This window comes from Harmonia axyridis, chromosome 2 (assembly GCF_914767665.1).
Source record: "Harmonia axyridis chromosome 2, icHarAxyr1.1, whole genome shotgun sequence".
NCBI classification, from domain to species: Eukaryota; Metazoa; Arthropoda; class Insecta; order Coleoptera; family Coccinellidae; genus Harmonia; species Harmonia axyridis.
Window position 1 is genome coordinate 10,414,638 of NC_059502.1, and position 13,606 is coordinate 10,428,243.

General features: G+C 33.0%; 1 protein-coding gene across 1 annotated transcript; it reads right to left on the minus strand.

The window, feature by feature from the left end:
• Positions 1 to 414: 414 nt before the first annotated feature.
• LOC123673897 (small subunit processome component 20 homolog) lies at positions 415 to 13,371 on the minus strand. Its single transcript, XM_045608651.1, has 14 exons — positions 13,211 to 13,371; positions 12,872 to 13,155; positions 12,485 to 12,818; positions 11,196 to 12,362; positions 10,048 to 10,643; positions 9,679 to 9,849; positions 5,930 to 8,543; positions 5,265 to 5,455; positions 4,953 to 5,208; positions 3,435 to 4,043; positions 3,156 to 3,326; positions 2,088 to 2,480; positions 1,685 to 1,867; positions 415 to 1,585 (listed from the first exon to the last, which is right to left on the minus strand). Exons 1-14 carry the CDS (start codon positions 13,253 to 13,255, stop codon positions 482 to 484), a joined length of 8,118 nt encoding a protein of 2,705 aa, XP_045464607.1. The 5' UTR covers positions 13,256 to 13,371; the 3' UTR covers positions 415 to 481.
• Between the last annotated feature and the right edge of the window lie 235 nt (positions 13,372 to 13,606).

The window sequence follows — 13,606 nt, forward strand, 5'->3', positions numbered from 1 at the left end:
TAATGCCAGCGACATCTCTATGTAAATTTTAGAACTAACACCTAGTTCAATTAACTTCTAATAGGTGGTGCATTAGTCGGTCTTTAGTGGAGTTTTTTTTTACAATTCATATTTATAAGAACAAATCTGAAAAAAATTCCGACTTAGCTTTCACGCCCTCCTCTTGAATTTTCTCTAGTTTAAAATTATCTGAAATACTAAATACCAAACAACCACATTTATAGAACCCCTAGTTTGATATTGTACACTAACGAATTCAACCCTACATTTTGAGATCCAAACAAACCCGGAAAATTTCTAGATCTTTCACTTCGAGAGTTATCATAATTACAACCGGCCGGACAAACATAAATGAATTTAACCTTGGATTCCTCATCATTGAGAGAAATTATGAAGCATTCAAAAAACAAGAAATAAACTTTAATATTTTATTATGAATATATTATTCATTATTTACAATATATACACCATTATTAAAAATTCAAAAGTCTTCCAAATCAACTATTTTCCTTCTTTTAAAGTTCTTTTTTCCTTTCAATTCTACCATTTTCCTCTTTAGGGATTCTTTTTTCTTCTCTTGCTTTTTGATCTTTTTCTGAGCATGTAATTCTGGATCAACCACAGCCAGTTGAGTTCTGGTTCTCTTTCTTTCTGCCCTTTTAACTGAAAGAGTTTGTTGCAATTTATTTAAAGTATCAGTGTAGATTTCAAGCCCCACTTTCTTTTTGATTTCGTTTCCTACTTCTTTACTGAGTTGTCTCAAAAAGGTATTTTTCTCTCCAACCATCAACATTTCACGAACCAAGGGAGCCATCAAATGATGCAGTATGGTTAAAATCTTGTCCACTTCTAACACTGTAGTAATAGCCGCAATCCATTTAAAAACTTCAGTTCTTATAACTATGCTAGATGCACATTGAACCACCTCCATATTTACACTCTTTCTCAATCTTTTACACAACCACAAAAGGTTTATTTTCTTCACATCTGCATCGTCATCAAATGGAATATTTTGTAATACTCTGGCAACAACCACCAAGTTTTTGATAACCTGTTCAGCTAAGTCACTTTTCAAATTTTCTGGTTGTAACTGATCACATAAGTCAAGAGTCAATGATTTTAAAGAAGCATGTGGTTCACTTGTGAGATATCCAGAATCATCTTGCTCGCCCTTGAGTAGTAAATTAGACAAATGCTCAATATCAGTATTTGCCAATACAAAACCTAAGAATTGACAAGCAGCAAGTCGGACCCAGTCGTGGGGATAATTCAACAAGGTCTGACAATGTGACGCAAGGTTACTGACAGTTTCCTTCTGCTTCAAGAAATTTGGGCAATGTCTACATATTTTCAGTAGAAGCTGCAATAGTTGGAAATAAAAATGGTCCCTTATTCTTATCTTCTCTTCATTGTCTGAAGAATCTTCATTAACATCTTTAGTTTTTACAAACCTTCCAGGTGCATCATCTATACCGAACTGTTTCAACATCAGTGGAGTTATTATTGGCAACCTTGATTCGAACGTATCTTTTTCGGTATTCACAAATATACCACAAAGTTGGGCTGCTAATCTTCTGTGATTCATCTGGAACAGACACAAAACAAATTATAGTTGTATTTCGAGCAGAAATATCATAACATTTTTAAAGAGTAAAAGTTAAAAACAAATTTCATCAAAACTTACATTTTTATCTGAAAACCATAACGTGACAATTTCAAACAATGATTGTCTATCAGCTTTAGGTAACCTCTCCAACATGGTAGTTAAAATAGCAGCTACAGCTTTTCTCAACTTAGGGGCTTCTTCATTAACCAATCGGGCACCAAGGATTATCATAATTGTTCCACTATAAGAATTAAGTTCTTTCTGAAATGACAAAGAATTATTTGCAGACGACAGAATTGAAACAACTTCATTAAGAAAATGAAAATTTTGGAAAAAGGAACCTTCCAAGAAGGCATTTATTATTTTTTTTTAAATATTAGTTATCAGAACACTGAATTGAAGCGAATAGATATCTTCAATACAAATTCGATTTTTTTTTTTTTGAGTTTCTTTATTCGTACAACAATTCTGAAATACATACCAGAGGAAAAGTATTCACGAGCGTTTTCAACATATCCAAAGCCGATTCTCTACCGTGTTGCAATTCAAAACTACTTTGAGAGAGATAAAACGAGACGTGTTTCTCTAATTCCTTTCCAAGAGGGTAGTCCATCAAATATTTATGGAATACGTCTCTGGACTGATTTCTAACATGATCCATTTCTGATGTGATACTCAATTCCGCAACTTTGGCCATTATATCACTCAATTCTGGTACTATAAGTTTTCTGATCAAAATTGCTTTGAGTAGGTTGAATGCAACTGCTTGTCTATCGTAATCGTACATGTCTTTTTCAACGTAAGACAAAAGTATTTTCAGTTGGTCCTGGTCAATTATATGGTACTTCACATCTCTCAATAGAACTGACATAGCCTGTAAGAATAAAAAAAAATATATATTTTTTTACATTTCATAAAAATAAAACAACATTAGTTACATGCTCCATTTCAATTCATTTTATGATAGACAAATTTTTCGAGTCCTCTTAAATTCTCAATCATTCTCAAAAAAAACTAAAAACCGATTTTATTTTGTGAAGATCACCTCAATATAAATAATGAAATTAGTATTTTATTGTCGATATTGATGTAAATAGTAATGTTGTCTCAAATGTCCTAAGTTCTTTTCATAAAGAAAACTAATCTGTTCAAACTCTAAAAACAACTAGCATGTTTTATTGTATAAAATTTCGAAATTTGCAGCTAAACACTAAACGTAAAGAAACAAAATGCGTATAGCACATCTCAAATAGACATCATCATAAGTTCGTTGATTTCCCGATAATAGGTTGAAATTTTTAAATTTTTGTTGTCAAATTAATATATAATGCCCTTAAAAAATCTACAAGGAAGTCAATAAAAAGGGAAGTATTTTTTATTATTACTCGAAGGTACACAATAGTAGTTTTAGAAAGAGAGCAATTTGTGTTTTGTATAACTCGAAGCTAATAAATTTAATGAGAATTTGAATACACTTTGGTGTTATAATTTTTATTAGTGAGGATAAAAAATAAGCAATATCAAAATTCCAATCTCTATATCAACTTACCTTGAACGAAACAACAACTAAATCGAAATTTTCTCCTTTGCTCAATCCAGCAACAGCATATTTGTGTAAGATTGAAAAAATATCAGATGTTATTTCTTTTATATGTTGCCTAAGTGAAGGTAATTCCAATTTGAAAATGAATGTTAAAGACTTCAATGTGACTGTGGATAACTGAAAAAAAAAAAAAATAAATAAATAAAATAACATAATTTATAATGAATAAATCACAAATGAGCAGACTGCCTTATTGTGCATATGCCAATTTAATTGAAACCTCACCTTGATATGTTTGGATTTCAAACAGTCTTTGAATAAGACTACAAAAGGATCCAGGAGTGGGAGATGTTCTTGTTTAATCAATATTTCTTTTTTCAATAATTTACAGCAAAGAGTCAAACCAAAGCCAACAAGATGATGTGCATTTGCTGTATTCGAATTTTTTACTTTGCTAACTCTCACACCTGATCTTCCTACTGGAGCTTTTGGTATAATAAAACAATCAGGTCTTCGCCTCTGACGTAAAATCTTTTCCTTTTCAGTAAGTTCCTCCTTGTCCTTGTTGGGAAACAATTCCATTATTTTTTCAGAAGCTATCCCATAAGAAAACATTATCAACGATTCCGGTGATACGAATTTGTTTTCAACAAGACCTATCGCCATACTATTAAGACATTCTTGAGCTTTCAATACAGTTTTGAAAGAGGTTGAAGTCTCCAAAATATTTTTAATAGGCAATATTAAATCCATCAGGCATTTCTCTGTAATGAATTGTGCCAATATTTGGTAAATGGAGAGACTTTTCGATGACTTGGCTTCTGATGTTTTCACTATTATCTTATTGATCTCTTTTTCTTCTGATAATATTCCAAATAAATCAGTATTACATAGCTAAAAACAATAATGAAACAATATAAAAGTCATTTCTTGATATTTAAAAAAAAGCTGTGCAAAACAAAAGGGTGTTTTTTGGAGCTATAGAACTTTAAATTGCAATAAAACAACGATGGATTATTCGATTGACATGAATTTTATTTATCTGCAAGATAATCTTGTGGCATTACATTTTAAATATTCCAAATGGTCAAGGGTTTGTGGCTTATCCGCATAGATCAATGACTTTACATAGCCCCACAGAAAATAGTCTAGCGGTGTTAAATCACAAGATCTTGGAGCCCAATTCACAGGTCCAAAACGTGAAATTAGGTGGTCACCAAACGTGTCTTTCTATAAATCGATTGTGGCACGAGCTGTGTGACATGTTGCGCCGTCTTGTTGGAACCACAGCTTCTGGACATCATGGTTGTTCAATTCAGGAATGAAAAAATTAGTAATCATGGCTCTATACCGATCACCATTGACTGTAACGTTCTGGCCATCATCGTTTTTGAAGAAGTACGGACCAATGATTCCACCAGCCCATAAAACTCACCAGTCAGTTTTTCTGGATGTAACGGTGTTTCGACATACACTTAAGGATTAGCTTCACTCCAAATGCGGCAGTTTTGTTTGTTGACGTAGCCATTCAACCAGAAGTGCGCTTCATCGCTAAACAAAATAAAATGGACGTAGTGCTCGATACGTATTCCGCACAGAACCAGAATTGCCAAACCAAACTGAGAATAAATCACCTGACAGCTGTTAAATCGGTCGCCATCTTGAACAGTAATGCCAACTTAAAGTTATATACCTCGAAAAAAAACACCCTATATAACCAAATAATGGTAAAAATCTCAATACAAAAAATTTGAGTTTTTTAGAAAGAATTTCAACAATACTACTGAAAGTACTTTAACTCACCTGCAAAACGGTTATGAGTATTGCATCTAAATCCTTGGGTTTGTATAGTGTTTTCAGGTAATTTAAAACCCCGTGTACTGTATAAACCAAAACATGAGCTTGATAACCTTTCTGCAGTAAAGCTGCCATTTCAGAAAGCAATAATCCCAAATACGATGGTCCTAGAGTGAGCATCATGTCTTGTAATGTTTCCCTGGCAACTTTTCTCACACTTTCAAGGTGTGATTTCAAGAAGGTACAAGTTTTCATGAAGACCCTGTAGAATGAATTATTATTAGAGTATGAATTAACTGGAATGAAAAAGAATCTTACCCTGGCAAATTATTTTCCAAAACTTTTGGGGGTAACCTTTGCAAAAGTTTTACAACTGCAAGAGAAAGAGGAACTTTAACGAGATCCTCTTCTTCTTGTTCATTTCTAGTCATCTTCCGATTCAATTTATGAGAACTGTCCTTATGAGTCATCTCGGCTAGAGCTCTATGAAGTTGTGGAAGTAGTTGAGTCTGTAAAAATTGCATTTCTTTCATAGTAAATGAGGATAATCAAGCAGAGATGAAAAAAAAACATTGAAGCTTTTTGAATTTTCTTGATTGCAATGTTAACAAATTATTACAACTTTCTGTGAATTAAATAAGTAATACAAATACTCTTGGAGTTCCAAAATGGTTGTTACCATGAGATGACTACTTTTCCTCACGTCCCATTTTGGAACTCCATAGTTTGAAAGAGTCTTTTAGCAAATAATGTTAAAGCGTTTGTGAAGTTAAAGTTGTAAAAGTAGTTTGTGATTGTGGAGATTTTTTGTGATTTTGGAAAAAATAGGATTTGTTGAATGTGTAGATGGCGACTAGAGCCCGGCACATGTTGAAAGATAGATGATGATGATGACAAATACTCCGTGACATAAAATATGCAACACCAACAAGGTGTTGGAATTTTTTGACCAAACTTAGAGGAAATGTTTTGCAAGTTCTTACCCGAATAGTATAAATCACTCTGGTGGCTGTTGATTTGCAGAGGACATTCGTTTTCTCGTATATCTTGATCGATTTCTCTTCTGATACTTCATTGTCCTCTGCTTCCTCTTCTTCATGGATATCTTCAAGGACCTCATCAATATCTTCTTCAGCGGGCGCTTCATCCTTTTCTTTTGATATTATGGGTTCTTCAGATTGTGTTTCATCATTTTCTTTTGGTGTAGTATGTTCTTCATTTATGGTTTTTTCATTGTTCTCAATTTCCATTTCTTCTCCTTCAGATTGAGCTTTATGCAAGTCAAAATGGAATGCATTTAATACGGTGACCGTTAATTTAACCAACTGTTTCTGATGAATAAGCTTACTTCGTAGTTTAGTCAGGTAGAATTTCAATAAACCCTCGTAATGATGCCAAGGCAAAAAGTGGCACAATACACCCATGGTTTCTATTGCGGTATCTATAAGAGTGTGCTTAATGGCATATTTCTCATTCAACAAATAATGCGAAACTAAAGGCAATATGAATCGTGTCAGAGTTTGCACATTTATTGTAACAGTCAGGTCTTTGAGAGCGTGACATAATTTAGTCATAGCTCTAGCATGTCGATGAACTTGTAAATGTACCAAATTCTCGAAGAAATCGACTTCAATATCGTTCTCGTTAGTGAATAAGTGCAAGTCTCTCAAGATGAAATGATTCTCGGGACATTTCCTGGCTATGTGACCCAACAGTGAGATACATTCATTTCTTGGATCCTCATTCTTGTTTTTCATCCCTTTACGAATCAAATTAAACATTGTCTCAAGTAGATAATCGTTTTCTTTTTTCGATTTCTGATATTTTTTCAACAAATACGGGCACAATGTTTTGAGTAAATGTGATGAATTTTCCTTGATGGATAAATCAGGTTCGTTATTCAAAAAATAATAAGAATTGAATATAAGTAGAACTCCCAGACGAAGTCCAATCTTATCTTCTTCCAATAAAGAATGGACCATTTTGAATGCGTTATGTCTTTTATCGAAATCTGGTTGATCTAGCCATTTGGCATTGTAAGCATTCATTTGTCCCGTTATATCCTTCAACATGGCTAATTCTGGATCGTTTGTTTTACACACTATCACATCCATGATAGCTTGGAGTATTTTCCTTCCTGAAGGACAACCTACCTCTCCAAATAACAGAGATATTTTTTCCAAGAATACAGAGCAATCGTCAACGTTTTGCAGTAAATTTTTCACCGTTATCAAATATTGATTGACGATGTCTTCGCTGATCTTAGGGTGGCATTTCTTCAAAACGACAGGTAGTAAGAGTCTGAGGGTGTATTGGCTTATGTCAGCTTCCCATACTAATTCGGATATTCTCGAAAGAATAAACACCTCCAGTTTACTCAAATATTTGGTTTTCCTTTCCAAACTTCTTTGTATCCTCAGTAGAACGGAAGGTACATGGGGTAACAATATGCAGCTACCGAAATTTAATTTATCGTTCACTTTTATTCTATCAATTATACTCTCATCTATCGGTAGGACATCATTTACTGGGATTGGAGTTTTATTTTCATCCTCCACGTAAATCAGTAAGTGTTGAATCATTTCCATGATGGTTTGAACAACAGTGTGGTGGGATTTCTCGTTCACCAATAGCTGCATAATCTTAGGAAGAATATATTGTGCTTTGTCGTCCTTTTTATGTTTAGCCAAAAACGAGAAATATCTCGCATCTGATCCCCAGAACACGAACAATTTCAAAAGAACCGTCGGACTATGGATACCTTCCGTATTTAGTTTATCCAAATATGGCCAGATGAAAATATCAAAGATATTGTCGATCTGCTCACTGTTCCAAGAATAGTGTTGGAATTTTTGGAAAAAGGACAATACCAGTTTTGTAGCAGCTGTACGTAAGACTCTCAAAGCAGATTGGTAACCAACATGCACATTTGATATCTGTTCAAAAGCTCCTTTTATGAACGATCCTATAATGAAGATGTAACGTAATAGATTAGTGAGTAATTCATTTGCTAACGAATCACCAAATTGTTCCAAAATGACATTGAGCATGTTCATGGAGCTCTGTAATCTTTTCGGAGGTATAAAATGTTCCAAATCCACATTTTTGGTCAGATCGTGGAGGTCCTCTTCGAGGTATTTATCGAAATACTTGAATATCATTTTTATGAATATAAGTTTTTCTCTTTCATGACAGCCTCCTAAGAATCTTATTACTAAGGTTCTTCTATGTTGTCCTGCCGATTTTCCACCAGTTCGCATCCCTATTTTTGCATTCATTTTGCTGTAGACGATTCTCAGAACTACTTCCATCAATTTATCCCTGTGTTCTTCCTGAACAGTGGATCCCTCCCGATCCATATTGAAAGTTGCCAATTCATTCTTGAAACATTTATCGTCTACCAGATTGTATAAGTTTTCTTTGTATGGTTTGAGGAACTTGCTCTTGTAAGTGAGTAAACAGTCCAGTGCAGCCTTTTGAATGTCTGAATTTTTATGTTGTAGCAAATTGTTGTACAGTTTGTACAATTCCGTTTCACGATACATCGATTGGGGACTCTTGACCTTTGAAAATACTGATAGGTACTGCAAAAAGGTTCTGAAAAAGTAAACATTTTTGTTGAAATTGTACAATAGTAATGAAGGTTCTGTAAAATAATTTTTTCCTACAACTGCTATGAAAAGTAGCGTATTCTGCATAGCTTACTAAATTGCAAAACTATGTATTGCTCATATTGTGGGAAATATTATTTCTCACGGTACTTTGCCCACACCTCGCTTGGTAGACCAATGAAATTGGGCTTTTGAGTCGTTTCTATGGAAACGCAATAAATTAGTACAAACTGTCAACGAAGGACATTTTGATTTGAATCAAGTCCATTACTTGAATTATTGAAATTTGTGCAGTTATAGGAAAAGTATAGTATACAACATGTGGAGAAAGTCCTTTTCTCGCTCGTGTGTTTGCGGCACTCGCCTTTCGGGCTCGTGCCACAAACTTCCACACTCGCGAGAAAAGTTGGACTTTCTCCACTTGTTGCACAATATACTATTATTACATTTATGAAGGTGTTAAATAAAATATGTTTGAAAAATAATAAAACCTACACAGTAATATACAAAATTGAACAGCAGATATTCTATAAATAATAAAATTATTTTATTAGGCTAATTGAAAAGTCCCCGGTCTGATGCACAGATGGCGGTGCTAGTATTAAATCCATTTGATTTTTAGTTGGTACCAACCTCAAACGATACGTGTCAAAATTTGACAGCAGTCCGACCATTAGTTTGTGAGTTATTGCGTTGTGAGTGTAGCTACTTTTGTTATTTGAAGAAGATGGAAAAAAAAGAATTTCGTGTACTGATAAAATATTGCTTTTTGAAGGGAAAAAATACAGTTGAAGCAAAATCTTGGCTTGATGAAGAGCTTCCGGAGTCTGCACCAGAAAAATCAACCATCATTGATTGGCATGCTAAGTTTAAACGTGGTGAAATGAGCACCGAAGACGGCGAACGCAGTGGACGCCCAAAAGGGGCTGTCACTGAATCCAAAAAGTTCACAAAATAATCGCTGTATCGCTCTCAAAGGCAACTATGTTGAATAATAAAATCGAATTTTGCCAAAAAAATTTGTTTTACTATGATACACCGAGTACTTCGAATTGGCCTGTTATTTATATTCTAAAGAGTTATAAAATTTTGAAACAAAAAAAATTGTATATTCAACTCACTTCAATTTCATTTTTCCATTCATTTTTGTCAATTTGTTGGGAACTGGCTTAACGGAGGATTCCTCATGTTCTGCATCATCTTCTGGTTCCAAAACTTCCTCAACTTCAAGATCTTTCTGTTTGATATTCCAAGTATAGGCAAGTTCAGCATTATATTTTGTGAATTCATTTCTGTAAAGGACAACATTGTATTTATAATAGGAAATTTTATTCAGAAATGCATTTAGTCGAAGTTAGGAAGAAAGTTGTAATTCTTAGAGAAATTACATACAATAAACATTGAGGATTATTTGATATATGTGATGTTTTTCCTGTAATATTCTTGAAGAAATATAATAATATTAATAAATTAAATAAAATAGTACTTACTCATAAAATTTGAGGAGTAACTCGGATACATCTTTCGTTTTAGCTTCTCCTACGTGAGCAAATGAAGAAAGTCCTTTCCATAATAAAAAGCGATAATTTGCAAAATCTGGTTTGGACTCTGATTTCTGCCATTTCTCATAAAATTCAGTCAAAGTGTTATATTCATTTTCGATGGTATCAATTGCAAGAGTAAGATTATTTTGGACATATTCATCAGCTTTTTTCAGTTCTTCCCCATAAACATTCCAAAAACAGGATGTGTCCAAGCCTTCTGCATGTGTTTGGATGATATTCAAACTGTGTTGCCATAAAAGTTGAAAATTGATATACAACACTCCACAAATATATCTTAGGGGAACAACTTTGAAGTCTGTCTGACAACACATCCTCATTTGTGGTTTCTCGAAACTCAATCTTTCTAAATATCTAATTTGGTCGTGATAAGTGTTTATTTGTGGATCCACAGATTCTACGGAATAGCATAAAGAGAAAACTTCAAACTTTTCCTTAACAGCTTCAGGATCAGTGGAGTGTTCAAGATCAAATTCAGGTATGTCTTCAAATAATGAGTAAATGAAAGTGGTAAGCAGTCGAATCTGAAATTATAAATGAATTTGAAGTAGGAAATAAGCATGATTATTCAAAATAAATGTTATAGGATCTGACATCAATAAGTTCAACATAAAAATCTTCAGAAATATCGAATACTTCATTTGACTCTTGAATTCCGAACTTATATTTACAAGGAAAGCCCAGGACTCCCCAATTTACCGAGCAATAGAAGCATTTAACCAAATACCAACCACCAGAAATAAAGTATATAAGAACTAAAAAAAACTTTAATATTAAGCTTAAGTTGTACCTGAAAGATTTATTTTGTTTAGTTTAACTTTGTTGTTGTTTTGAATAATTTATAATATTATTATATTATTATTTTTTTGTATATTGTTAAATAGGCCTCGTCACCAGTACTTGTACTATATTAGAGGTAAAGAATAAAGAAGTGAATAAATAAATAAAAAAATATAAAAAAATTCATGACTAGTTAACTATTAGCGAATAGAGATGTTAGATGTTCAGTTGAATAGATCGATAGAATTGAGATTGACCTAAAGGAGCATGGATTTGAGAAAGAATTAAAACCTTACCTCATGAAATGGAGAGCTTAGATACGATTCAAAATATTGGTTCAAGGATTTGAGAACCTCAACATTGATTAACTCTTGACTTCCTCCAACTGCTACAAGTAATAAACTCGTTATTCTTAATATAGGTAAAATGGTATTTCCATCCACTAAAGGTAGCAGTACCTTTAAAATTTCCTGAAAATTCTCCCTAAAAAATTCTCCACAATTCAAATGTAACAAGCATTCCATATGTAAATTCAAGAAAAAAAGTGTTTCTTTCTGATCTCTAGCACACTTTTCTAGTAGACTCAGAATGCCATTGCTGAGATCCTTCTTGAATTTCCCAACTTCTTTAAGATTTAAATGTGGAATACAAACTAATGTACAGAAAAGTCTTTCTTTGTCGATGATTCCTTCTTCTATAACTTTAAGTAGGGAATTCTCTATTTCTCGACTATTTTCTTGTGATCTCAAGCTCAAAGGATATTTTGTCCAGCTTTTTATATTGATGCCGTCATTCTTCGAAGGTGCTTTTTTCAGTACAACATTTGTTAATATTCTGAAATGATCTTTCTCAAAATGGTTTTCTTCACAAGATGTCAAAAAATGAGGAAGAATTAGAGGTTCAAAACAGGAAAATTCTGTTATATTATCGACAAAATAAAATTTAGCATTTCTATACTTCACTGCCATAGAGGTTTTTACCAACAAGGAAGCTTCTTCTTGTGAAAGCCTGATATTATTTGATAACAGAATAACTATCACAACTTGTAGGAGTGTCAGTATAACATTTTCTGGCAAGTTCTCCAAACCCAATGTTTTCACTACCTCTTTTATAATTTGATCCAGCCTATAGACAATTTTTCCATTCTTATGTTCAATTGCTTGCCCCAACAATTTCAATAGGTTTTCTGCACTACCCAAATATTTCTCATCTTTACTCTGGGTCCAGTGTTCGATGGACTGATTTAAAGCTGTTAAAATACTTGTCCAGAAAATTTCAGACTTTTGCGGTGAAATATATGCAGTTATATGAGCTATTGTGTACTCTAAGATTTCTGTCAAGAAATTTTCATGCTCTGATAGTGACTCAAAAAGAAGAGGAAGGAATTCTTCAGCACAGCTGTGTAACTGGCCATTGACTCCTTTAACAACTTCGAAAAATAATCTACCGCAACCTCTGATACCCTGAAAAAATAAACCATTATAAATGAGATCAATAAAACTTGTCAAATTTTAAATTATTCCTTGACGTAAGGACCGAACACCTCAATTAAGCAACAGTTACAGAAAGAATAATAAGTACTTACATCTTTCTTTCGGGTGACAATTTTCAAAATCAAATCCAATAAATATTTTCTGTCTTTAACTTTCCTTGTGACAAATGTGAAAGATTCAGCAGCAAAATTATTGATATATTCTGCTTTATGTTCGGACAGCAGAGGCAATAAAGAAAGGAAAATCTTTTTGAAATCTTTGACCAAGCATTTCCAAAGTTTATGAAAGAAATATGCCAAACAATGGAAAACCCATTCTAGTTGTTCTGTATCCTTTGTTTCTAATAACTCGATCAAAATGTCATAGAAGTCTTGATAGTGTTCATAGAAATTATCTCTTAAATCACTCGCCAAAGAAGCTGTCAAGCTGTAAAAAAATATAAATATAACACAAATAACAAAATCTATTTGGTACCTTACCTCAAAAGTGGCTGTAAATATAATGGATCCTTCAATTTCAGGTATTTCAATAGTGTTTCGACTATATGCTTTTTATGTGCAATCACTTGAGGAAGTGTCACAAGTAAATTTATTTTTATGTCTTTTTTGAAGGCACGATAACCCTCTGTAATATTTAAAACGTCCCATTTTTCAAAGTCTTGATAAAAATAGCTTATTTCTTCTGAAGTGTCTTCATTAACGTGTCTAACTCTGTGTATAACATCGACATTTATCGCAGATATCCTCTCAGAAAAGGTTCGAAACTGAAAAAACAATTTAACTTAATTTCACAACATTTGGAATAAGTAAAAAACTCACTTTGAAAGTATTTTCATCTTTATGTCTTCCTGATTTATGTTTCATTTTTGAAACTTTAATTGATTACACTTAATACGAAAATTAACAACATTTGGCAATATAATTTTAGGTTAAACGCAAATCAACCTCTCACACAATCCGCACGTGTGGTTTGATTTGACAATCAATCACAGATAACAGAGTAGAATCAATCTATGACTTCAAAATTTTGGTTATGTACATAGAATTATAGAAGTTACTAAATCCTCTTCTTTAGAAGAAGAAACTCCCGATAAGGCCTCAGATCCAGTATTCATAAAAATTCTTCATTCGAATGGAAAAAAAGTAAATACTCTGTTCAATATTCACTGATTCCGGCAAAAAAATATAAATAATATTTTCGTTAGTGATATCAAA